Genomic DNA, 23,984 nt, shown 5'->3' on the forward strand with positions numbered 1-23,984 from the left:
CTCTCTCTCTCTCTCTCTCGCCAATACATGCCCAGAAGCCATGTCTATCCACCATGGGCATGTCTCCATCTCCCAAGTAGTGAGCTTATGTATGGAAGGGGATTACATGCATTCTTCCCCAGTAGATAGTTGTGCCCACTGCTTAGCTAAGAATGGAATCCGTGGAAGAAAGCCTTTTCCAACCAAGGATAATAGAAATCTAAAACAATCAAACAAAATAACATCACTACAAACTTTGTAATTATGAAAAGCTTGAAATAAAAGTATGATGAGCTTGACCTATAGGCTAGCCTTTGAGATGCCATGCGTACTGTTTCCACTTTCTTCATAGCTTGCTTGTCAACATCTTTTGTCTTAGCTTCAAGAGAGGTTTCCAAAGGAAAAAGATAGGGTCGTGCTTCAAACTTGAGCTCCTCAAAGTAAGAGGCAAGAGAGCAATCATGAGGCAACAAAATACCACCAACAATGTTGGTTAAGTCCTCCACAAACTTTGTGGCTCTCTCAAAAATCCTTTGTAGAAGGCCTTCTCTATGAATCCAACTACATAACAATGAAGATGAGAAAAAACTAAAACAATCACAAAAAACTAGCAATCGTACACATCAAAGATTCTTGAATGTCAAAAGAAACTTCACTTAAATGCGATACACATGATCTCCTTTCTTTAAACCATAAGATGCTCTAGTAATCTTGTCTGCCTCAAGCAAGGAAACCCATAACAGTTTGCTCAAGACAGGAGCATCATGCATAGCAATCAAGTTCAGCTTCCCAAGCGTAGCCCAACTATCAGGACCCCACTTGAGTGCAAGAACTCGAACCATCCAATCCGGTCCAAGATTCGGATCAACAATATTTAGCAACTGTAGTATTTGAGCAACGAGTAAAAAACCAAGTTTGAACAGCTATTACACTATGTGAAAAATACCTAAACAAAAATATTTCAACCACCTTTCCAACACTCTCTCCATATTTGAGTGCTAAATCATTCAATATCTTCTCCTCCTCTTTTATAAGTTCTTCATTTGTCATTGTCTGCCTAGCTTGCTCTATTCTTTGGCTCAATTCCTTGGACATTTGAACCTTCAACACATACTTAAAAATAAATAATTTGGAAAAAAAACAAGCACATACTCTTTGGCTCAATTACTTGGATATTTTATCCTTCAATACACAATTGAAAACACATAATTTTCAAAAAAACCAAACACGAGATCTTTCTTAAAAAGTAGGCCAAAGACACTTACATCGTATAAGAGCTTTCCCAAGTATCGACGAGTAAGTGGATACCAAGGCTCCACACCCTTCGAGTATTTCTTACGGACTGCAGCAATCATTTTTTGATGTTTTTCTGGAAGCCCTGTTACATAAGCTTCATGATCTGCTGCACAAATGTGGGAGAAGTTGACAAGCTCATCCCTAAGATGGGTGACCACAAGAGCATGTGTGTTCATGCTATTCCAAGTTCATATACAATACATACATAGTAAGAAACATAACATATAATTTTTTTGCTAGAATATATGGAAAGTCATAAAACTTACGAATTCATTCTTTGCAAGCTACTAAGAAGAGCTATCTCTGGCACTCGTGTAGGGTCAATAACTGTACAAAGCACACTACAATGTTTCTCTCGATCAGTGGAGAATCTCTCTTTAATAGCAGCCGTCCAAGCGATCGTTCTATGATTACCCTCCCAAACATAGAACATTTTATCAGAAAGGGCTTGAATATTTGGTCTTTTAGAAAGCTCAATTTCAAACTCTTTATGTATATCAACCCATATTGGGTCCCATGAAGTAAGAAGGTCCTCTGCAAAATAGATAAGCATAGACAGAAAAGCATACTCAACTACTATTTATGAGAACAACAAAAAACACAGTAGAAACAGAAAGTAGAAAAGATCAAAGTAGAGAAATGAAATACCTGTAACATAAGCTTCCTCCTTCTTGAAATTCCAAATTGAAACAATAAAAGCTCCTTTTTCTTGCATATAGCCCTCCTTTGCAAAAGCAGATGTCAATCCACTAACATCATCTCTTAAGCCTCTCACCCTTGCATAGGGGATCAATCGACATAAAGGAATCGGTGGACAATCAAAACAACTAAACATGCGAGTACATTGAAGAATATCTTGTCCTCTATGCATGTATAGCTTGTGCTCATCCTCTGTCTCAGTATCTACTGCTACTTCATCTCTTACAACATAAGGCACTATTTGTAAACATGCCTCTTGTGGAGCAAGAGATTCATCAACTTCATTTATGGAGCCAAGCCCCAAGTCTTGACTTTGCATCTCCTCTTCTTGTGTCTCCAAACCTTCTGTCATATCAGTGACAGATACTGCACTTATTTGATCACTGCTCTCTAATATACTTGAATCTTGAGTTGAAGAGAGTCGTCTCCCTCTGCGACCTCGTCCACGAATTGAAGGACTTGAAAAACACAACAAAACCAATTTCTTTACTTCACTAAAACTGCCTCTAGGACTCCATGCCGACGCGGATGCCTAGAGGCAATTTAAAAAATCAAAAACTTTATTTATTGATCATCCACCAAAAAATCCAAGTCGGCGCGGATAACAAGAGGCAGTTAACAGATTTAAAGAAAGCATGCCCAATTATAAAATTTTATCTTAAGAAATTCCTTCTAGCCATCCATGTCGGCGTGGATATCTTGAGGGAGCTTACTGAGAATGAATCACTGCAAAAAACATTTGTCCCAAGAAACTCTTTCTGGCCATCCACGCCGACGTGGATGGCTACAGACAGTTCTTAGAGAAGCTATGCAACTCTGCAAATCTCAAGACAGAGCGTATCTATAGCTAAATTCACACATTCAAAATTCCTTCTAGCCATCCACGCCGGCGTGGATGGATACAACCAGTTCTAACAAAAGCTATATAACTCTGAAAACATTTGTCCCTAGAAACTCTTTCTAGCCATCCACGTCGGTGTGGATGGCTATAGACAGTTCTTAGAGAAGTTGTGCAGCTCTGCAAATATCAAGAGAGAGCGTATCTATAGCTAAATTCACACATTCAAAAATTCATTCTAGCCACCAACGCCGGCGTGGATGGCTACTGCCAATTCTAACAGAATTTATGAGACACCATCAATCACAAAATCAATAGAGGGTATGCAGTAGTTTTGTTTATCCAAGAGATTAGGCTAAGAATACATCTCTCCTGTACTTTAGTTTAGCCTCCTGTAATGTGTAGAAAGCTTTACGACAGGTTTCTGTATTCTTAAAAGCTGTCAATAATTTAAATTAAAACTAGTAGCCTTACAAAACCTTACAAAACTTCATCTTAAACATTCGAAAAAAAAAACTCCCTTCTAGTAGGAGGCTTTCGGGCCGAGGAAGACTCCCTTCTCCCCATGAAGAAGACTCCCTTCTCCCCATGAAGATTTCTATGCGAACTCGGAGCTTGACTATTTGTAGTGGTTAAGGCGCATCTGCTGTAGAGATTGAAGGTTGAAGACTCTTATGGATTGCAAGATTGCTTGCTACAGAGAAGATTTCTTGAAGGTTGAAGATTGCTTGCTACAGAGATTATATGGCCTCAGAGGGCGTAACTTGAGAGCAAGAGATGGCAGAGGTTAGCGCAAGAGATGGATGAGGTTAGCGGCAGGAGGTTTGAAGGCAAGACGAGAAGGCTGAGGTTAGCTGAGGTTAGCGCAAGAGATGGGCAAGAGGTTAGCGCAAGGAGCTTTGAAGGCAAGACTTGCAGTTCTGCAGCATAGAAAGGCTACTTTGAGATAAACTAATAATCAAATAAGAGCCAGCACATCTTGTACCCGTTTTTGGAAAAGGTAAAAGTAGCGTTTTTTTTTTGTTAACACACACGTCCTTTTGGTTTTAGCTTTAGCTCTACATATTGGGTTGTACCCGTTTTTGGAAAAGATAAAAGTAGCGTTTATTTTTTGTTAACACACACGTCCTTTTGGTTTTAGCTTTAGCTCTACATACTGGGTTGTACCTCTTTTTTGGAATCGAACTAGATACCGGAAGGAGGTCAGGTGACCGGCATACAAGGAGAGTGCGAGCAGGTATGTTTTTCTTCTAGAGAGGTTGCTTTAAGAGGTGTGGACGACCGTTGGCCTTACACAAGAAGCTAACGCAGGGCATGAATAACGTTTTTAATTCAAGAAATCAATTGAAAAATTGCATTTTATATAAAAAATCAAATCTTTCTGTAACACTTTCAACGCATTGTTCAGGGAAAGTGTCCGCTTAAAATAACTATTGTAAAATTCAGACAAATGCAACAAATAGACATAGCCTTGGTCTTACCTTGTTAATCCTCTAAGGCAATTTACTTTGTCCCATATATTATCTCAAATGAGTCCTACTTTGTAGTATGTTTGATCAAGGAGTGGGGGAGACCCTCAGCTAGAGCTTTCCTTCGATTACACATACAACTAATCTGGCCTTGTTTCATGGAACTTTGGAATCTATCTCAAACTAACCTGTGTTGTCGAAGGCACACATACAACTATTTGCATCCCTCACGATATTACCTGTTTGGGGCATAGTCCCAATGCTGGTAGATTAGCTTAGTGCTCACATATCCCGTTTTGTAGTGTAAATTGGGCTTGCAAATTAAATATTCCCAATAATAATACCATGGGACCTTGATTTTCAAACTTAAAAATCTCAGGCTTAGTTTTCAGTTATTTTTGCTGACCATATCTGACGCTTGACAGCTTTTCATCTGTACATCGATCTTCATCTCTCTACATGCTGTTGAAGGTGGCAGTTATGAGCTCTTGTCGGAGACTGCCGGGGCTTGGTTCTAACTAATCCTCGCGTGACCATGCCCGTAGCTCAGTAGTGTGAAAACACTCTAAAATATGGTTGGAGAGGGTATTTGGGATTTGTGCATGGGATATTGAAGAGGGTAGGTGAAATTCGCTTGTCATTACTATGCACGATTCACTGAAAATCTTAAAACTCAAAGTGAATTATTTTTAGTATAATATATTTTATAAAGCTATGATTGTTGTTCTTGGGAACACGAACATGCAATCCTCTTGGCGGCTTGCGGTTATGCATAGGATTTTAAGCATATCAGTCTATTATATTTACACCCGTTGTATCATTCAAAACCATGCCAATGCTTTCTAATATTTCTTACCTTTTGCTCTGCACACTATTAACCCATGGGGAGATGTATTACACTTTTTGGTCCAAGGCGTGGACAGAAGCTAGTGCTTATGTTTGATACCAGAATTTATTCGTTGACAGTTGCTTCTTTGCAAGAACATTTTGAGCTTCGTGATGCTCATTTCTGTCTTCGTCCATTAACATTATCTAGACCGCAAGTCAAGGTAGAAGCTACTATATCATCAGATGGTGAACAAACTTTTATGCTTGATCATGAGCAGCACCAGTTCTACAAGGTGGATATGAGAAGTGAGGATCAGATTGATGCTGGCATTGGCAGAGTTTCTCAAGACAAGAAAGACAAGAAAGTACCTCTCTCAGAGATCAATGCAAGTGTGATTGACATGATTAAGTGCATGCCATTGCAAAGCAATTGGTATATTGCGCTCCATCAAGCCAAGAAAGTGGTCTCTACTGATGAGCTCCCAGCTCATTATGATGGGTATATTGCTTTTGAATTCTGTTCAGGTATGAGTGGTATGGAACAAAGACATGATAGTCACATGTGGACAGAGTATGTTACTTGTAGTAGTGATAGTTTCGATGAAGTTGTCAGATTTAGTAGATTCTCTGGGCATTTGCATTGCATCAACATTGATTGTCCATTTTATTTGCGTTCAAATATGTCCAATGAGTCTCAATGGCGAGGTCGGCTTGTTAAATCTAGTCCTAAATGATGGATCTCTTCTCAGTATGGCACACTGGTATGCACTCATTGTGGACGAATTCCCGAATGTGTTTCTACATGTCTTGCAGTTATTTACTATTGTTTGCCTAGAGATAAGCATAACTATACTAGGTGTGCTTTGCATCTTGGAGAACATAATCATCCATGTTCAGAAGGGAGGAGTCGGATGGTTGAAAGTCACATTGATTAAATGTTGCTTGATCATGCGAGTCGAGATCCTTTGGTGACTACAAAACAATTGGAACGGGCCACCACCCATGATCTTATCATGGAAAAGCTTATTGGAGCAGGTTAAGAGCAACTGCTATGATTGAAGATTTGGAATTTGCTGAATTCCTTGACAGTGTGACTCCCCTTTCAAATAAAAGGAGAGTGGAACGAAGCTTGGAGTCTGCAAAAAGATCAAAGAACATCACTTCAAAGGGTCTTGAGGCAGTGCTTGACTTGAAAAGCAAGTGCAGATATCCTTTCATCCATAGTATCCTTTTCCTAGGTCAATTGGGTGAAAAGGTACAACCTCATGTATTTAAAATGTCAATTAAGGGACCAGGCAGTGGAGTTGATTTGGTGAATCGGATGCGCCCTAGAGGTAATTTAGAGCAAATGTGGGTGCACTTTGATCATGTTCACCGTGTACAAGGATGGCCGACTATGTCAGCGCATGTCTATGACCCTTACGTGCGAGAGCTGCTCACCATTGCAACTGTTGAGTTTAGCGTGGAAAATAAATATGCTTAGATTGAATTTTGGAAGATACTAAACAATGTGGTTAAGGAACAGGGTTTTGATAAGCTGTTCAGGGGATTTATGGCAGATGAAGCCAGTGCCAATTGGATTGTTGTGCGTACTGTTTATTTTGGAGGAGCAAAGAGGTCTATTCCAAACAAAGAGAGATCATGTTTGTTTCATTGGGAGCAAAGTATGGTTCGAAATACTGGCAAGTGCATCCATCCCGCATTTCAAGAGGAGCACAAGATTTTGTTCCGCAAGTGGAGAACTGCACCTATAGAGAATGCGGCTGAGCATTGTAAGGGAGAGCTTAGAAGATTTTGGAAAACCGGAATGGACATTGAAGGGAAGACTGCTTCGTTGGAGACATGTTTGGCTTGGTGGGATGTACGAGTGCCTCATTGGGGGGAAAGATTTGTATCACAAGATGCTGCACGAATATTTGTCCCTAACACAAACTTGTCTGAGTCAAAACATGCTAGTATGCGAGCCTCTGTTGGTTATAAGGATCACATAAGTTTGTATGAGGCAGCATGTGCAGATATGGCTTTAGTTGTGCTTCAAAGTGTGAAATATAATGCCTATTTGAAAGGTGTTGGGAGCTCCACCAGTCCTGGCATTAAAGATTTGACAGATCGCTTCATGAACCAACCTTCATCTGCTTCAGTGGCAACAGGAAAGAAACTAGTTGACCTCACACATTCTTCAATGCATGAAACGGGTGTCAATAGTCCTGAAATGAATAGAAATATACTCCAAGAAAAGAGTATTAGGAAAAAGAGTCCAAGTTTTGCTGATGCGAATATTGTCTTAGAGGAGGATAGCAACAGGCCAGAGTATGTTACAATGACAACTTCAAGCCAAAAAAAAAACTCCAAGGGATGTCCCATATCCTGAAGTAAATATAGCAAAGTCAATTTGGGCAATAAGGAGAACAGAACCTGGGCAAAAGATGACTTGTTTTGGTGTGGTGTCAAAAGATGGAGATAGATGTGGGCGGTTCATTAATGATTGTTCAATGGATGCCAAAATAGGGGTGCCAGCTCCTTGTTTTTAGGGTTGCAGAAAATATCCTCCATCTGGTTCACAACAAGGAGGCCTTGTGGAAGGGTACATTTGGTTTTGTAACTCCAATAACATGCACACGTGGAAGGTTCAGAACATAGTTGAAGGGCAACCAGGTCCAGCTCCCGGTGTTTGGGTGGTTGTAGAGGGCACAAATTTGCAACCTCAAGAGGTAACAAAATTGCAAGCCAATTGTTTTGTTTTGCAAGTAGGAGTGACATCAGCAACAAGAATGCATGAAACAATTCCATTGAACCAAAGAGTTGCTAGCAGCGTCCGTCCCAAATTTAGAGATGGAAAGATTGTGAAATGGAGATCACGATTAACAAAGGAGTTTCATGGCAAGATTGAAGTGGGTAGAACCATGGCAGCATAGTTGGTGCGAGAGGTCATTGTGGTTTGCAATGATACACATGTTTTCTATGTTAAGACTGTGGGGTCAAGTGCAAAGGGAGTGACATACTCTGTGACAATGTCAAATTTTCCTAGATGTACTTGTGAGGATTTTCAAAACTGAGAAAGCAAGCGCCTTGTGTATATGCCATGGAAGCACATTTACTTCATATTTCTGCAAGTACTTGGCCTTGACCCTCATGCTCATGAGTTCATGCATCAGGTTGCTCTAACGAAATTGGAGTTAGTCCAAGCACTTGGAGGTTCACGGGTGCTGATGCAGCCTTAAAGGCTTGTGGACCTTGCAATGGTTTTGAGAAGTAGTTTTTTGGGTGATATGTGCTCAGTATTTTAGTTGTTGCGCTCTCCATTTTGATTTGTAGATGCGATACACCTTTTTTCTTAATTTCAATGTTGATGGAAGGTTTTTGGCATGTGTTAGCGATAGAACAATTTAAAAATTATTTTTATATGTAAAGAAACTATGTAGGGAGTGTCTCTAACCAATAAAAGTCCAAGATATATACAACTAATATATTGCACAAGGATATTAAAAAACATTGTAAGTTCTGCAAAGTTTATGGTTTCCTCAATTTTGTGTCAAAAAAATTATAAGTTTTGCTCGGTTTTTCCCTTGATTGATTATATTTGCTCGGATTTTGGGATTCCCCCTCTTGACGCCCCTTAGTATCTGCTATTTTCCTTTTGCCTCTTTTCCCTTCCAATGGACCCAGAGTCCTTTTGCCTCTCTGAAAACCCCGTTGTAATGATCTCTTTTTTTGGGTCCCATGGGTCATATGTGACCTGTAAGGACGATAATGAATATATATATCCCCTCCCCCCCCCTTGCCCCTTATATGTATGCCCATGGCTAGCTTGAGAGAGAGGGAGTGAAGGAGGGATGGAGACATCATGTGGTAGTTGGTGGATCTTTCTAGAGAAAGGGATGGAGGGAGAAACAATGAGACAAAGGTTGTGAGAGAGGGAAGCAACTAAGCAAGGTGATGGTATGGGGGGGAGTAAGGGGTAGAGAGAGAGAGAGAGAGAGAGAGAGAGAGAGAGAGAGAGAGAGAGAGAGAGAGAGAGAGAGAGATGCATAATGGAGAATGAAAGAGACAGAGGGGGAGGAGAGATTTAGAAGGGGTTTAGAGAAAGATAGAGATAAAGAGAAAGAGAGATTATGGATTACACAAGAGAGGGAGAGAGGGGAAGAGAGAAAATAGGTGAGAGAGTGGGATGGTATGGGGGGGGGGGGGGGGGGGGGGGGGGAGAGAGAGAGAGAGAGAGGGAGAGAGAGAGGATTATGCAAGGGAGGGAGGGACGGGAAGAGAGGGAATGGGAGAGAGAGAAGAATGGAGTAGGTGAAAAAGACAAGCGGAGACGAACAGAGGGAGGGAGCAACAAAGGTATGTAATGGACAGAGGACATGGGAGTGCGATTGATGGAGTGAGTGAAATCAAGGTTGGGTATGATAATAGAAACCGCTCACACACTCCACCGCTCACACACTCCACAAATCCACCACACAAATCACACCTAATGCCACGATTTATCTCCACCCTTACACATGCACACGGCCGCTCAATCTCACTCTTTCACACAAAACACCGTCGGTCCGAGGGGGGACACATATCCACACAGCCGGCACTGAGGGAAAACATAAAAGCAGGAGAAAGATTAGGGGGGAAGGGAAACAATAACAAGATGGGTCAACAATGGCTTGATTGCACTTCGGAAAGCATGTACACGGGCTTGCACTGCCATCACCACGGCCGTTTTCAAGAAAAAAGTACAAAGGGATGGGTCTATCAAAGAACTCCACTTTGTAGGCTTCAAACGGCACCAAAAAAGCCCCTAATTTGATTAAAATTTGACTTTTATAAGGGGGCTTTCCACTTTGGAAACTACCCTTTCATTGGCCCATATGGCATTCACATTGGCATCTTTTGGAGGAGGTAGCCGCTTCATTTTTTATATGCTCTCTTTGCACTTGAGCCGGGGGGGGGGGTGGGGGGGGGGGGGGGGGGGGAGGTATTGGCGATGTCGCTATTGCCCCGTAGGCTTTTTTATTATTTGTTTCTTCTTTATTTTTATCCTTTGAGGGGGCTTCGCTTGCACCGCCCCTTTGGCTCACTTTTGACCATTTTTGTTTGGCTTCCACATGCCTTCTCTCCCTTGCCTTCACCTTGGATTTTCCTTTATGCTCGGCCTTAGAAATGCTTGCTCAACTTTTGCACTTGGCACCCTCTCGGGCTTTCTTGCCCTTGCATTTGTTTGATCAGCCTTGGATTGGCCTTGTACACCTGGCGGCCCCTTTGGGAGAGGCGAGCTTTGAGCTCCTTCTCTCTCTCTATCTCACTGGCCACTGGACTGCTCTCCATCTTATGCCGGGGAGGGGGGCATTAGCGAGGTGTCTATTGCCCTCCCTCCACAAATTGTTACGTGGAATCATATCAAAGGCTTTCTTAAAGTCCACAAAACAACAATAGAATTGCTTTCCTTTCAATCAAATCTCCTCCATGAGCACACAAAGAGTGACAAAATGATCAATGGTGCTATGGCATCGACAAAAACCCACTTGTCCTTTTGCACACTTGTCATTCTCTTTAGCCCAATCACTCAATTTCATCTACATTATTGTCATATCTCACAATTGATACAAAATCTTCCAATCCTTTCTTAACCATACATGCTACCCCTTTGTTGCGCTCTATGTTTCTTTTTCTTTTCCTCATATGCCTTGCGACTCATATTTTCTTGCTTAATAGTGCGATTTTCACATACAAATTTTTTTGTATCGCTAAAATATATCCAGCTATTATCAAGGATAATCTTTTGTTTGGTCTCATCTGGCATGGTGCATACAATTGGCCCTTCTCCGGAGCAAGGAGCTCCTTGCTCATCCACTCTATGTGCTCCATAGACCATAACTCTGGACATGCCAAAGTGGGTTTTGAAGAAATCTTTGATAACGATGGCAAGAGAAGGAGGCATATCTAACTTCTCTTCAAGAATTCCACAAATAACAATGTTCTTGGAACGTCGCTCCCGTTCAACTCCTCCACATCCACATTCGCAACATTGTTTGTTTGAGTCATAGCTTGTATAAGTAAGGAATTGGGAACCAAATTGTGACCACATACATCAGTCTAAGACTTGTTTGTACATACATTTTTTACGTCGCATACTTCCCAGCTCATGTGTTAAATTCGAGCGAACTTTTTTGAGTGATGATAAAACCGAGCAAGTTAATGAGAGGTGCTATTGGTGAAAGATAGGGTGAGAATCAAAATTGCTAATCATCACAAATTTTCATTGACAAGAGATGCAGTTGTTCAGTCTAGATTCCTCTCTCTCTCTCTCTCTTCTCTCTCTCTCTCTCTCTCTCTCTCTCTCTTTGTACGCTTATACTAAATGTATAAGTGAATATGCTTTTCTTATTTTAAAGCTCTTGTGTTATTTTAAAAAAAACCATCGGTGTACGGAGATCTCTTTTACTATACAATGAGAGAGCTCTTGTGTTATTAAAAAAAAACCGTCGATTAGGGAGATTTTCTCTCTCTCTCTCTCTCTCTCTCTCTCTCTCTCTCTCTCTCTCTCTCTCTCTCTTTGTACTAAATGTATAAGTGAATACGCTTTTCTTATTTTAAATACCTTGTGTTAATTTAAAAAAGAACCATCGGTTTAGGGATATTTCTTTTACTATACAATGAGAGAGCTCTTGTGTTGTTGAAAAATAAAGTCAATTAGGGAGATTTTTGAAACTATACAATGTGTGTGTGTGTGTGTGTGTGTGTGTGTGTGAGAGAGAGAGAGAGAGAGAGAAATGAAGACTATTCAATTTTTTTCAGTACTCACAATAGTGAGTAGTATATATTTTATGTAGCAGAAAGAATTACATAAAACTCCATGCTCAAAATGAGCCATGGCATCAAAGTAGCACAACAAAAAAACAACGAAATCGTGACCTTTTACACGGAGGCCTAACCGAAAAATACATAAACAAATGTGATAACCACCAGCTGACCATATATGACCCTTAACAAACTAGCCAGAACAAGAGAGGCCAAACCAAAACAATCAAAAAATTGATCCACATAGCATCCTGAGAGGGCGGGGCCCACAATCCCCATCACTAGTAGAGGCATGCCTAGTTTCCACCAGGACGACGCCTCTACCACGCACAAACTGTCTGCCCAAAGGGAACCTGTGAATAGAGCTGATATAATAGCTTGACCATTGAAAGCCACCACCAGGGGGGCATCAACTAAACAAGATCGAGACAAGAACACCTACAACATCGCAAAGCAAAGCAGACCACCTTGGGCTTGTAGTCTATCAAGACCACCAAGAATAACCAAGCTTAACCCACAACCAAGGCCGAAATCACAAGCCATACAATCAGAAGCACCGCCTTTCTCCAAGATCAGAGCCGACATGCACCTTGAAGCCGAGACCACAACCTATTAGAAGGGAGCCTTGTCCTAGCAATGAACACCCGAAGTGCTAAACCGAGAACATCCCGTGATGAAACAGTAGCTAGGCCACCCATTTACCCTCCCAATGAGGAGGCAAGATGGGCTAAACCTCCCCTATGATAGAAAATGTGGGGGACAAGCGAGGAAAAGCAATAGCGAGAAAGCAGTCCTACCCAACACCTCACCCAGAGACTTCCCGGCCTGAGATCTCCATGCAACGCCCTCCAAGAGAGGAACACCTGTACAACCCCACCCTGCCGGAGCACCTCGTTCGAGCCCCCCAAGCTTCGATGTCTTGTAGGTTGTGCTACGGAGGAGGCTCTCTCCCAAACAACCCAAGGTTCCCTTGACTCTATTCACTTTTTATAATTTAAAATGGTATTCCTAATGGCTTCAAAAGAAATAAAATCACAAAAGACTCAAAGATTCATTGAGAGTTTTTAAGAAGCGGTGTATGATCCCACCCCCTTCCAGATTTCGCATAGCCTACTCTATATAGTTATGCAGCTTTGCATGGTTTGTGCAATATTCATGCCAACACATCGTGCCATTCCTAACACATCAGGCTCATTCTCGCAAGTGACTCAGCCAATCAAATGTTGCAGTTCAAGGGGTCTCTCGCAACAACAACAACAAAAAGCTCTGGAAGCCATTAATTAACCTATAGCCTATCCTCTAGTACTACCTCATGCAACTAACCTAGACGTGATTTTGTTTCTCACGCCGCCCTCTTAAGTGGCTCTCTAGAAATTCTCCAAGGAGCTCTCTATGGCATCCTCAACTGATAGCAAGTGACAGATCCTATGGGGGCCCTCCTTTGTTGTGTTATGCACTAGCAAGCCAATTTTGTTTACATTTTTTTTTTGTTCGATGGCTCACTTTAGTGTAGCCACCCGTCGGTGGACTCTGTGAAGCAAGCGTCTTGCTTGTGCAACAAATTGCGAATATTCTCCATCAAGAGAAGTTGAAAAACACTACTAAACGTTCTAGATGGACTCTCCCATGATCAACAAGAATGCTACTGCAAATTACTTTCTACCTTCCATATTCTTCACACCTTCTAGACCTTCAAAACTCTTCAGTATGGCCTCCGAAATTCTTTAGTTTTCATGTTAAGAATCTTCATGATTTTCCAACCCTTTTTTTTATTTTTTTTTGAGATTGGGGAGACCTACTCACTTTATTAAAAAAAAAAAAAAAAACTCTCCAAAGATCTGCGCCGACGCAATCCTTTAGGGACCTTTTTTTTTATTTATTCAATCCTTTTATAGTGAATACAAATTGACTATGGCTAAACCCATGTCCTTTTAATGCATAGCTACAAAGATACTTAGTAAACTTTGAAATTGAAACTAAAAGAGGAGGAAAAGTGGAGGGGTACACACGTGCCAACTATGGACGAGGTAATCAATGCAAACAATATGCGTTGGTTGATGCAAGAGTTGACAAAAAGGGGAGCATGCCGTGTGACTAGAGAATTGATACGACTCCCAAAAGTAGCCTGCGTGAGGGAGAGTAGGCACGTGTCTGCAACAAGGGGAGAAGAGGAGACTACATATATTTTTTATAGTGAGGGCTTCACCCCAAAAATTTCGAAACCCCTTCGATGGGGTGGAAATTTTCAATATTTTTGTAGTGAATAAGTGAGTAGGGTTGGACATTTTGATTGATTTTTCCTTTAAAAAAGCCTCCCTAAAGGATCTGCGTCGGTGCAAATACTTTATGGAGGCTTTTTTCTTTTTTTTAAACTCAACTTTTTTGTAATAGAAACTAAATTGCAGACGCATACCGTCTTGTAGTTAGATCATAGCATCGTGTTTGACAACATTTTGCTCAATTATGAGATACTTGAGCAGATAACCCAGTGATCAGACATATAAGCTGTGGTGCTTCCCAAAAGCAGGCGGGTTCAGATAATGGTGGGCACAAAACAGACAACAAAGTTGGCTATTAGGTCTCAGTCGCAATGCTAATGGAGAGTTAAGGTAGTGAAGAGGAGGATGGGCATTAGCCACCCTGTGCTGCTCATGTTGTTGAGTCCTTCCTCTGCTCTCGAGGCACTTGAAGAATTCCTTTGGTGGTAAGAAGCAAGGACACCTACATATCAAGGCCGTAGAACACATAATCATGTTCATGCTAATGTTTACTTCAATAAAAAAAATTGGTTACTAAGTATGCCAAGTGCATGTGGTGCACTACTTCCTCTTAGGGAAACACTACTTGCAACCCAAGCCCACCTTTCCTCCCACGGTACTCTAGTGTCTTTTGTGCTCCGTTCTCCTTCCCTCTAAGCCAACATATGCAAGCTGTCTCGATTCCCTACCCCGCCCCCTAACACGAACGAGAGAGAGAGAGAGAGAGAGAGAGAGAGAGAGAGATATGCATATGCACGCTATTTCAAGCACTCGGTCACTTCTTGCTACAGTCACCGTGTGCGGACCCACAACCCTAACCTTGCTATATTGCGATTTTCCATTGTCTACTCCTGCTATAGGCCGACATCAATATCAGCAGACGTAAGCCACAAGAAACCCCATTAGCCCCAACCCAGAACACATCTCATTCTTAAGCCTACAAACAATAGCCTCCCTCTAGTGGCACGAGTCACAACAATCCCTACGCAATCCATGCCTAACAATAGAGAACTCACACCGATATTGTTAATGAGTGTGTGTGTGTGTGTATGTGTGTGTGTCTGAGAGAGAGAGAGAGAGAGAGAGAGAGAGAGAGAGAGAGAGAGAAGAAGAAGAAGAAGAAGAAGAAGAAGAAGAAGAAGAGAATTTGAACGTCATAGGAAACTATCCTAAGGGACCTTAAAAAGATCTATCCTCAATGAGGAGAATTGACGTGAAGACTTGTTATTCAAGAGGGAAGTGGCATAACCAATCTACCACACTTCGATGATAAAAAGGTTATACCATTTTCCTCCTCTTATTAGCACACACCCACACACACGAGAATAAGAGAATTTTAACATCGTAGGAAACTATCCCGAGAGACCTTGAAGATCTATCCAGAGAGAGAGAGAGAGAGAGAGAGAGAGAGAGAGAGAGAGAGAGAGGGGTTCGTAGCCCTCGCATCATGCAAATGTGAAGGGAGGGCTCTTGCTGCGTGCAATTGCACACACACTTGGTGTGGAATAAAAAGGGCATCCATGCTTCAGTCATGAGAGTGAGATTGCTAATGAGACACACAAAGAGAGAGAGAGAGAGAGAGAGAGAGAGAGAGAGAGAGAGAGTCGCAGCCCTCACATCATGCAGACGTGAAGGGAGGGATCTTGCTACATGCAACTGCACACACACTTGTCTTGGAATAAAAAGGGTATCCATGCTTCAGTCGTGATAGTGAGATTGCTAAATGAGACACACACACACACAGACACACACACACAGGTTTACAGCGCTTGCATCATGCAAATGTGAAGGGAGGGCTCTTGTTGCATGCAACAACACACACACTTGTAAAGGGCATCTATGCTTCACTCGAGAGAGTGAGAGGCATCTCATTTGATTCTCCTCCTACTTTCTTTTTTAATAATTGTAGCACCTACTAGCCGCGATCGTGAAAATATAAAGACCTATGCATTTGCTTGCGGGCTCTACCCCGCCTCCCTCTCGCTTTCTTGCTCTCATGTGTGCACATAGAGAAAAGCATTGTTGTGCTTATGCATGGTGTGCATGAGAGGCATCTACGTGAGGGCTGAAGAATGATCAGTATTGAGCAAGTGATACTAGAGTTAATGCCACCTAAGCAATCACGAGCTCGTGGGTTTTTTGGGCATAAAACACCTCAAGTTGGCTGAGGACAATCAAACCAGCAAGAACCCGGCGGGTTCAACTACAAGGACTTAGCCCCATGCTATCTACGTGAACACCACTTGTATGTGGAGGTGTGATAACTAAGTAGCTCAAGAGCATGCTATCCAAGGGGTGAGATCATGTGTATGTGGAACCAAGAATCTTCCCAAGGGAATAAATGGGGGTGAGTAAATAGGGGTGCATAAATGTCTTTTAAAGGGAATAATGAGTGATTCCTGCTTAGCTTTACTTTAGTTTTACCTCTAAGGTAATTCAAATGAAAAGACAAGGCCCCCTTATTTTACATAGAAGATAATTCAAAGAAAAGAGAAAGTGGTGACTAGGTTGGGCTAGGGCACGCGATGACAGTGGTGTGGGGAGATACAGGTGGCGAGACACATGTTGGAGGTGTTGCATGCACGTGGAGAAGTGTGTGCGAGGTAGAAAAATAGTCAGGAAAGTCTTTTTATAATTCTTTGTGTGGAGCTCGACAAGCAAGAAAATGCTTGCAGTGATCTACAATACATGCTTTGTTGCTTGCAGGTCACGAGCTCGAGTAGCTTCAACCTTATTCTACATTCGAAAAAGCACGTGTGCTTGAGAGAGAGAGAGAGAGAGAGAGAGAGAGAGAGAGAGAGAAAGAGAGAGACAGGAGACACAATCTTGTGTGTTATGGTCAAAGAAAGAAGAGAGCAAATTTGGAGCGAGAGAGAAAGAGTAAGGGGATGTGAGAGGAGAGACATAGAGTATGCATAATGTACGTGCCCTACAGATCTTGGAGTCAAAGCCTCACGAGTCACATCTCTTGAATAAGGTCGTGTGAAGACAAAAATCAAAACTCATAGATCACTACTCTATTAATCTTTGAAGGTGGTCCTACCTATGGTATGGAGAGAGAGAGAGAGAGAGAGAGAGAGAGAGAGAGAGAGAGAGAGAGAGAATAAAGAGGAAAACTATAGACACGGTCCCTAGGTGGCATGCCCCCCTCTGGTTCATCCTTGATGTTCAGGATGAGGCTCAAATTGCACCACATACAAGAAGATGGGCCCATGTCGTATAAATATTCGCTCATATTTTGGCTCGCTCGAAAAATGTCACTCGGTGTATAGTCACGACTCCCTTCCAGTGTAGATAGAGTACTTTTCCATAGCCATGATTGTTTTATGCCAAGGAGTGTACTCATAGCTCTGATACCACTTCTACAAACAGATGCAAGGTGGCCCTACAAAATACACCAAAAAGCACACTGCTAACCATAAACAAACAAATCTTCATACCTGACAAATCTCACCATGCATAATCCAAGATGTACACAAACAAAGAGAGATAGAGAGCATAAGAGCGCATGCGGATGCGGATGCACCTCCAACAGAGGAGTGCCACACCGGTGCGACAAGGGAGAAGAGAGGAGAGGAGAGAAGAAACACACAAGCACTGGGTACAATCTCCCCCCGTGCAAGAGTGACCAATTCCCTCTTGCATGTATTTCATTTATAGATTTCTTGAATGGTCAAATTGAGTACAAACTCGCCTGTCGGTCATAAATGGCCAAAGCTCATAAATGAGCACTTGAATGATAAAATGTATATAAATATAATATCCTTTGCAATAGCCTGGCTCGATCAAGCCTTGTCCATCTGCCAGCTATAAATAGTAAAATTTCATTTCCATAGCACTAGTCAAACATGTGCTAAATAGCATTGTCCGAGACAACAAAAATAATATTACATTAACATGCTTTATCCCATAGATCACCCAAATTGGAGTTCCAATGAACAAGTTATAATCAAAAGAGTGAACTGATGTCTAGTAGGTCAAAAACCGGCTGCCCTAAAGAGAGAGAGAGAGAGAGAGAGAGAGAGAGAGAGAGAGAGAGAGAAGTCAACACTATAAATGTAGTGCAAGAGAGGGAGAGGGAGAGAGAAATGAACTGATATATTAATGTCATCAAACCAAAAACTTACAAAATGGTGAGTCTATTAAAATGTTTTGAGTACCAAAAAAAGATTAAGTGGTACTAAAAGGTACTTAAGAACCCCCCTCTGGACACATGGATGCAGCTCCTTGCTCCAGTGAGAGATACCCTTGCCGGGGGTTTATGCACAAAATATACAATTTACACCTTTATACAATTTTCAATATACATCAAAGTTGCGGAAGTGTTTGCATCGGGGACATACCAATTTAGACGTCACACCTCTTCGATACCCAAAATTGGGTGTTTAGGCAAAGCCAAGGAAAAATCCCCGACGTGTTAGCCATGTAGGTCATTCAACCCCTGACGCACTAACTGTGTAGATGAGCCTAACAAAAAGAAGAAGACCTAGGGAGCATCTCTGATCCAGCAAAGTCCCAGGTCAACGACCGTTTAGTCTAAGGCTAAGCGGTAGGTGATCCTAGTCTTGTAGTAGCGACATTGTCATGAGAAACATAACACGTGAGTCCAATCACAATAGCTCTTTCCATATGCGTAAACAATCTATTCTAAGCAATAAGACTCTAGAGGGTCTCTAGCCTTACACGTCTACCATAAAATATCCAGATCACTTCATGATCTAATACCAAAACCATAAACCATAATCCAGTCACATCACATTGGTGAGCACCGCACCCAACTCGGGTGAGGCACAACCAATCCTGCATAACCACTTTAGAACATAACATGGCTGCAAAAATTTTGGCAGCATAACCATATCCAGAAAAACAACTAAGAGCCACACCGGCTTTCACCATAAAATCACTTGCCCAAAGCTTGAGGTGATTTTTATGCTTAAAATGACTAAGGTTCTTGAAATGTTCAATTCAAAGATAAACTCTGAAGAGGCATCAACATTTCCATGCTTGATTGACTAAGTGCTTGAAGTATTCAATACAAACCAAATGACTTAAGAAGCATAAAAGACACATGTTCAAAAACATTCTCCACATGTGACCCTCATGATGTGCTTGAATCCTATTAGATAGGCTTTAAAGGGGTCCAATGAGAATTTAGATGCATAAAAATAATAATTAATTTCTTTTTCTCAAAGAGAAAAAAGAGGACACATGTCCCAAATGATATAATTAAATATTACTAGAGAGAGAGAGAGAGAGGTGGACCAAGCATGAGAGGGGGGTATAATCCCCCCCCCCCCCCCCCCCCCCCCCCCCCCCCACACACACACACACACACACACACATTCTCTCATTGTGTGGAGTGCAAAGAGTAAGAGCTCCATCTCCTTCTCCAAGCTTGTTGGAAAATGGAGAGCCTACACCACCACTCTTGGCTATGAAATGAAAATCCAACCAAAAGATATGCTTCAATGCTTATGATTGTCATCTTCTTCATCTTCATTACTATGCTATTATGCTATGCTAAGAAATAAGAGTGATAATAAGTGAGGAACTATTTCTTTCTCCTATGGATGATTCTTCCTCATCTTCCCTATCCTCATTCCCCGCTAGATCTCTCCACCTTTGAAGGTGTTTGAGGCCTTGGGACTGAGGCTTGGGAATGTTAATGGTATTCATTTGTAATTGGAAAACAAGTCAAGGACTTAAACTTAGCTGACGAGTTATGTTAGCAAGTTACTTTCATGGAAAGTGCAAAGAAGGTACCTCTTTAGGGTACATCTTTGTGTGATAACTCGTTTTTCTTACTCATGTGTGTTCTAAATGGAGTCTACACACTATGATTGGATAGGAATCGGTAACAAAAGATGGTTGCAAATGGACAACAATGTGAAAAATCAGGATGTTACTCTTGGTTTCATTGAACCTCTTGCTGAACCGTGTTCCGGTCAACCAAACAGCTGGATCCATGAAAGATGCCACTATAGAAAACATTAGTGTATCATCACTCTTGTTTTCGAGGACGAAAATGCTTCTCCAAGGGGGGAGTAATGTCATAGGACCAGACACGTCCAAGGGCTAGGACGGACATGCAATCAAGGGAGTCCTATATTTAGTACGCCAAGGGTCTATATAGGGCATGGCTGGGTGGTGATGAGCACGTCCACTTCCCTATGACTTTCAAAGTTTGTGGACTCCGATTGACTTATGTCAAACTCCAAGTGTGGGACTTGGTTTAGTGTGATTATGATTTGTGGGTAAGGGCCGAGATTCCCCTATGGATTATGGTTGTGATTTTATGGTGAAAGCCGGTGTGGCTCTTGGTTTCTTTCTGGATATGGTTATGCTGCCAAATTTTTGCAGCCATGTTATTTTCTAAAGTGGTTATGTAGGATTGGTTGTGCCTCACCCGACTTGGGTGGAGTGCTCACCAGTGTGATCTGATTGGATTATGGTTTACGATTTTGGGATCATATCATGAAGTGATCTCGATGGTTTATGACCTAGACATGTAAGTGTAGAGACCATGTAGAGTCTAGTTGCTTGGAAAATATTGTTTGTGTATATGGAAAGAGCTATTTTGATTGGACTCACCCGTTATGTTTCTCATGAAAATGTTTCTACTACAAGACTAGGATCACCTACATCGCCAAGCCTTAGACTACACAATCATTGACCTGGACTTTGCTGGATTGGGTGTATTTCCTAGGTCTTCTTCTTTTTGTTAGGTTCATCTACAAGGTTAGTGCGTCAGGGGTTGAATGACCTATATGGCTAACGCGTCGGGGATTTTTTCTTCGTTTTTCCTAAACACGCATGTTAGGCATCGAAGAGGCATGACACCTAAATTGATATGGTTGGTTTGATACCCTACCACTGACGGACGCAAAGCGGACCACGGACCCCGATGGCCTCTAAAACGTCGGGGGCCGAATGGCTCACCTCGAGCCTACCACGGTAGAGTGAACAGGGGGCACCACCTAGCTTTGAGCGGCTAGGATGCAAAGCCCACGATGATATGAACACCGCAAGCCTACACACACACACACCCAGAGAGAGAGAGAGAGAGAGAGAGAGAGAGAGAGAGAGAGAGAGAGAGAAAGAGAGAGAGAGAGAGAGAGAGAGAGAGAGAACACTCGCAATTGATGAAAACAACCTCGGGGGTGTGAGGGTGAATTATTTCTTCAATATTTACAAGGTGGCATGCTGTGGTGGTAGAGAGGTAGGGGAAAGAGATGGTGCAACCTACTTGGTGCGTTCTCTAGGGAGATTCAATGACTACAAATGTTCATTGCCAAGAGCATGCATATGTGTGTGCATCGACCATTGGAGTCGAGAGATGGGTGTGATCCCCTTCGCATGGTGCAATTTCCAAGGCAAACCAAACACACAAGACCCTAAACCCTCTCCCCGTGATGGTGATGGTGTTAATCCCTCCTACTACACTCTACCCAATGCTTGGTTCCACATAAGTTGCCCCCCCATCCGATAGTGACCTCTCAGTGCCAATTTATAGGTGTTGGATGCTTGGATTATGGTAATCCCAGTGTGGTTAGGGTAATCTTAATCGGGGAGACAAAGAAAGTGGTGGGCCCAGTGTGGTTGACCCTTGCTTTGTTTTTGGGGGAGGTTATTAAAAGATGGGAATCTCTAGGTGGGCCTTTGTTACCCTCATCTAGAGAGAGGATATTTACAAAAGGGAAATTTACAATGGCTTGGGTGAAAACTGAAGATAATGGTAAAATAACCTTAAATTATTGAGATGGCATCGAGGTTGCGTGTTACCCGCGAATGGCGAGCTGCCGGTGAATTGGTGTCGAGCGTACTTCTTTTCGGAGTCGGCCGGGGCATGCCTTTGGCGCATTTTCTATTTTTGTCGTTGACGGCCCGTGCTTTGGATCCTTCTTTTTTTGTTTGTCGATGTCGTAAGCGTTTATCCATGTGCGTATGTATGTATGTATGCGAGTGTGGGAGCATGTATGTGTGTTTTTTTTGCGGGTGAGTGCGTATATGTATATGTATGTGCGCAGGCGTGTGTGGGAACACAGGAAAGGGAGGGGAGTTATATAATGTATATATATATATATATAATTTATATATTTTTTTTCTTTTTTTTTTCCTGTGGCGGATGGCGGACTGTTGCGCATGGCGGAAGGAGAGGGGGGGGACTGCCGCAAGGCGTGTGTGTGTGTGTGTGTGTGTGTTTCAACTGCCGCAAGGCGCGTGTGTGTGGGTGTGTGGGCTGCGGACTGCGCGCGAGAGAGAGTGTGGTGGAGATGCAGGGTATGTTGCGGACTGTGCATGGGAGAGAGAGGAGAGGTGGGGGAAGGGTGTGTGGTGGGGTCTGTGTGTGTGTGTCTACAGCGCTGTTGCTGCAACGCGAGAGAGAGAGAGAGAGAGAGAGAGAGAGAGAGAGAGAGAGAGAGAGAGAGAGAGAGAGAGAGAGAGAGAGATTTGCACGATGGCGGCATCCGGCTGAGAAAGAGAGAGAGAGTTTGGCATTGTCAGGAGTTTTTTGGAGCAAGGGATTGCGCATATGTACATACACATGCATGGTGCATCAAATAAAGGATTGCCCATTTTCAAGAGCCAGGTGGTTACGTGGGGCCCACGTGTGTACAGGTAGGACAGGGTGTATATAGTGCATCGATTTTCACTATTACCAGTACCAGTGTATTTTTTCTACAATAATGAGGAGTTGGTAGCGCGTAAAACTTCTCGAGGAAGCTATCCGTGGGCCAACGACATGAGGTAAGCAGGTGCGTCAGATGGCATCTAGTGGCGTCTGGAGGCCGAATGGGGTCAATACTTGCACGTGGATGAGTACGGACACAGCGTGGGTGTTTTCTTGTGAGAATTATGCAGAAAGGTCATCATGAGGACCATCTTTTGGGGCCACTTCACGTGGTTATGGGATGCATTATTGGAAAAAGCTGAGTGCCCGGTGTGCGTATGGATGCAGCAGGGTGACAACTATGCACTGCGAGGTCTGTTTTTGGCCTGTTCGGGGTCCATTTGAGGTCAACTAAAAGGCCAAGGGTGCCCAAGTAATAAAGCTAAGTGTGGGAACTGAAAAAACAGAGAGAAGACCAGAAAAAACGTGGAGAAGAGAGGAGGAAGAGCCGCAAGTGTGTTTTTGGTGTTTTTGGAGCCTGTTTTGGCCCTAAACTGCTCATCCGAGGTCGGATTTGAGCACTTTGACATTGTAGACTCGGGTTTTGGGCCGTTCTGGACGCGATGGCGCTGTCCATTTTGCCAAATTACTCACTCTTTTTGTGCTGTTTTTGCTGTGTAAGTTTCTCCTATGAGCGAAGTTTCTGCTCTAGTTTGTGATTGTATCTGGCTTATTTTACCCATATTGTGTGAGCTATTTGCCCCATTGGTGTTGGCCCAAGCTCAATTGTATCTAAACATCAGAAATTCTCCTCTTTTGAGCTGAGTTTTTTGGGTGTGTGTGTGTGTGTGTGTCTGTGTGGAGTGGGCAAGTGGATAGTCTCCCTTCTCTCACTCCAGAGGTGTGTTCCCTGTCTCGACCAGGTGTGTTGTCTAAGCCGAGTGGTGCCCCATAGTGTGTGTGTGTGTGTATCTTCCCAAGAGTGTGTGTCGGGTCGTTATAGAGGCGCTGTTTGTGTTTTCATCTCTCTCACATTCTTTTGGCGCCCCCACGGAGGATCTTCTTCGAGTACCTTCTGCTTCGAGCTTCAAGCTTCGAGATTTGGGATTAGAGGTTGCAGGTTGCAGATTACAGGTTACAGGTTACAAGTTACAGGGACAGGTACAGGTACAAGTGATTCACACAGGTATAGGTAGCTGGAGTACAGTGATATACTATAG

General features: G+C 42.6%; 1 protein-coding gene across 1 annotated transcript; it reads right to left on the reverse strand.

Moving 5' to 3' along the window:
- Positions 1 to 146: 146 nt before the first annotated feature.
- LOC147434038 (uncharacterized) lies at positions 147 to 1,451 on the reverse strand. The gene is made up of 5 exons (XM_086490108.1): positions 1,245 to 1,451; positions 949 to 1,080; positions 819 to 860; positions 634 to 658; positions 147 to 208 (listed from the first exon to the last, which is right to left on the reverse strand). The coding sequence occupies exons 1-5, from the start codon at positions 1,449 to 1,451 to the stop codon at positions 147 to 149; spliced, it is 468 nt and encodes a 155-aa protein (XP_086346234.1).
- Positions 1,452 to 23,984: the final 22,533 nt, after the last annotated feature.

The sequence above is a fragment of the Adiantum capillus-veneris genome, chromosome 19, assembly GCF_014529385.1.
Source record: "Adiantum capillus-veneris isolate H3 chromosome 19, ASM1452938v2, whole genome shotgun sequence".
Taxonomy (NCBI): Eukaryota; Viridiplantae; Streptophyta; class Polypodiopsida; order Polypodiales; family Pteridaceae; genus Adiantum; species Adiantum capillus-veneris.

Excerpts from the sequence above, each read along its gene's own strand:
- LOC147434038 (XM_086490108.1), bottom strand. The coding sequence starts at position 1,451 with ATGAACACACATGCTCTTGTGGTCACCCATCTTAGGGATGAGCTTGTC. Across the intron at positions 1,081-1,244 it reads TGGGAAAGCTCTTATACGAT|GTTCAAATGTCCAAGGAATT; the intron begins GTAAGTGTCTTT and ends TATGTGTTGAAG. Across the intron at positions 659-818 it reads ATCTTGGACCGGATTGGATG|GAGATCATGTGTATCGCATT; the intron begins GTTCGAGTTCTT and ends GTTTAAAGAAAG.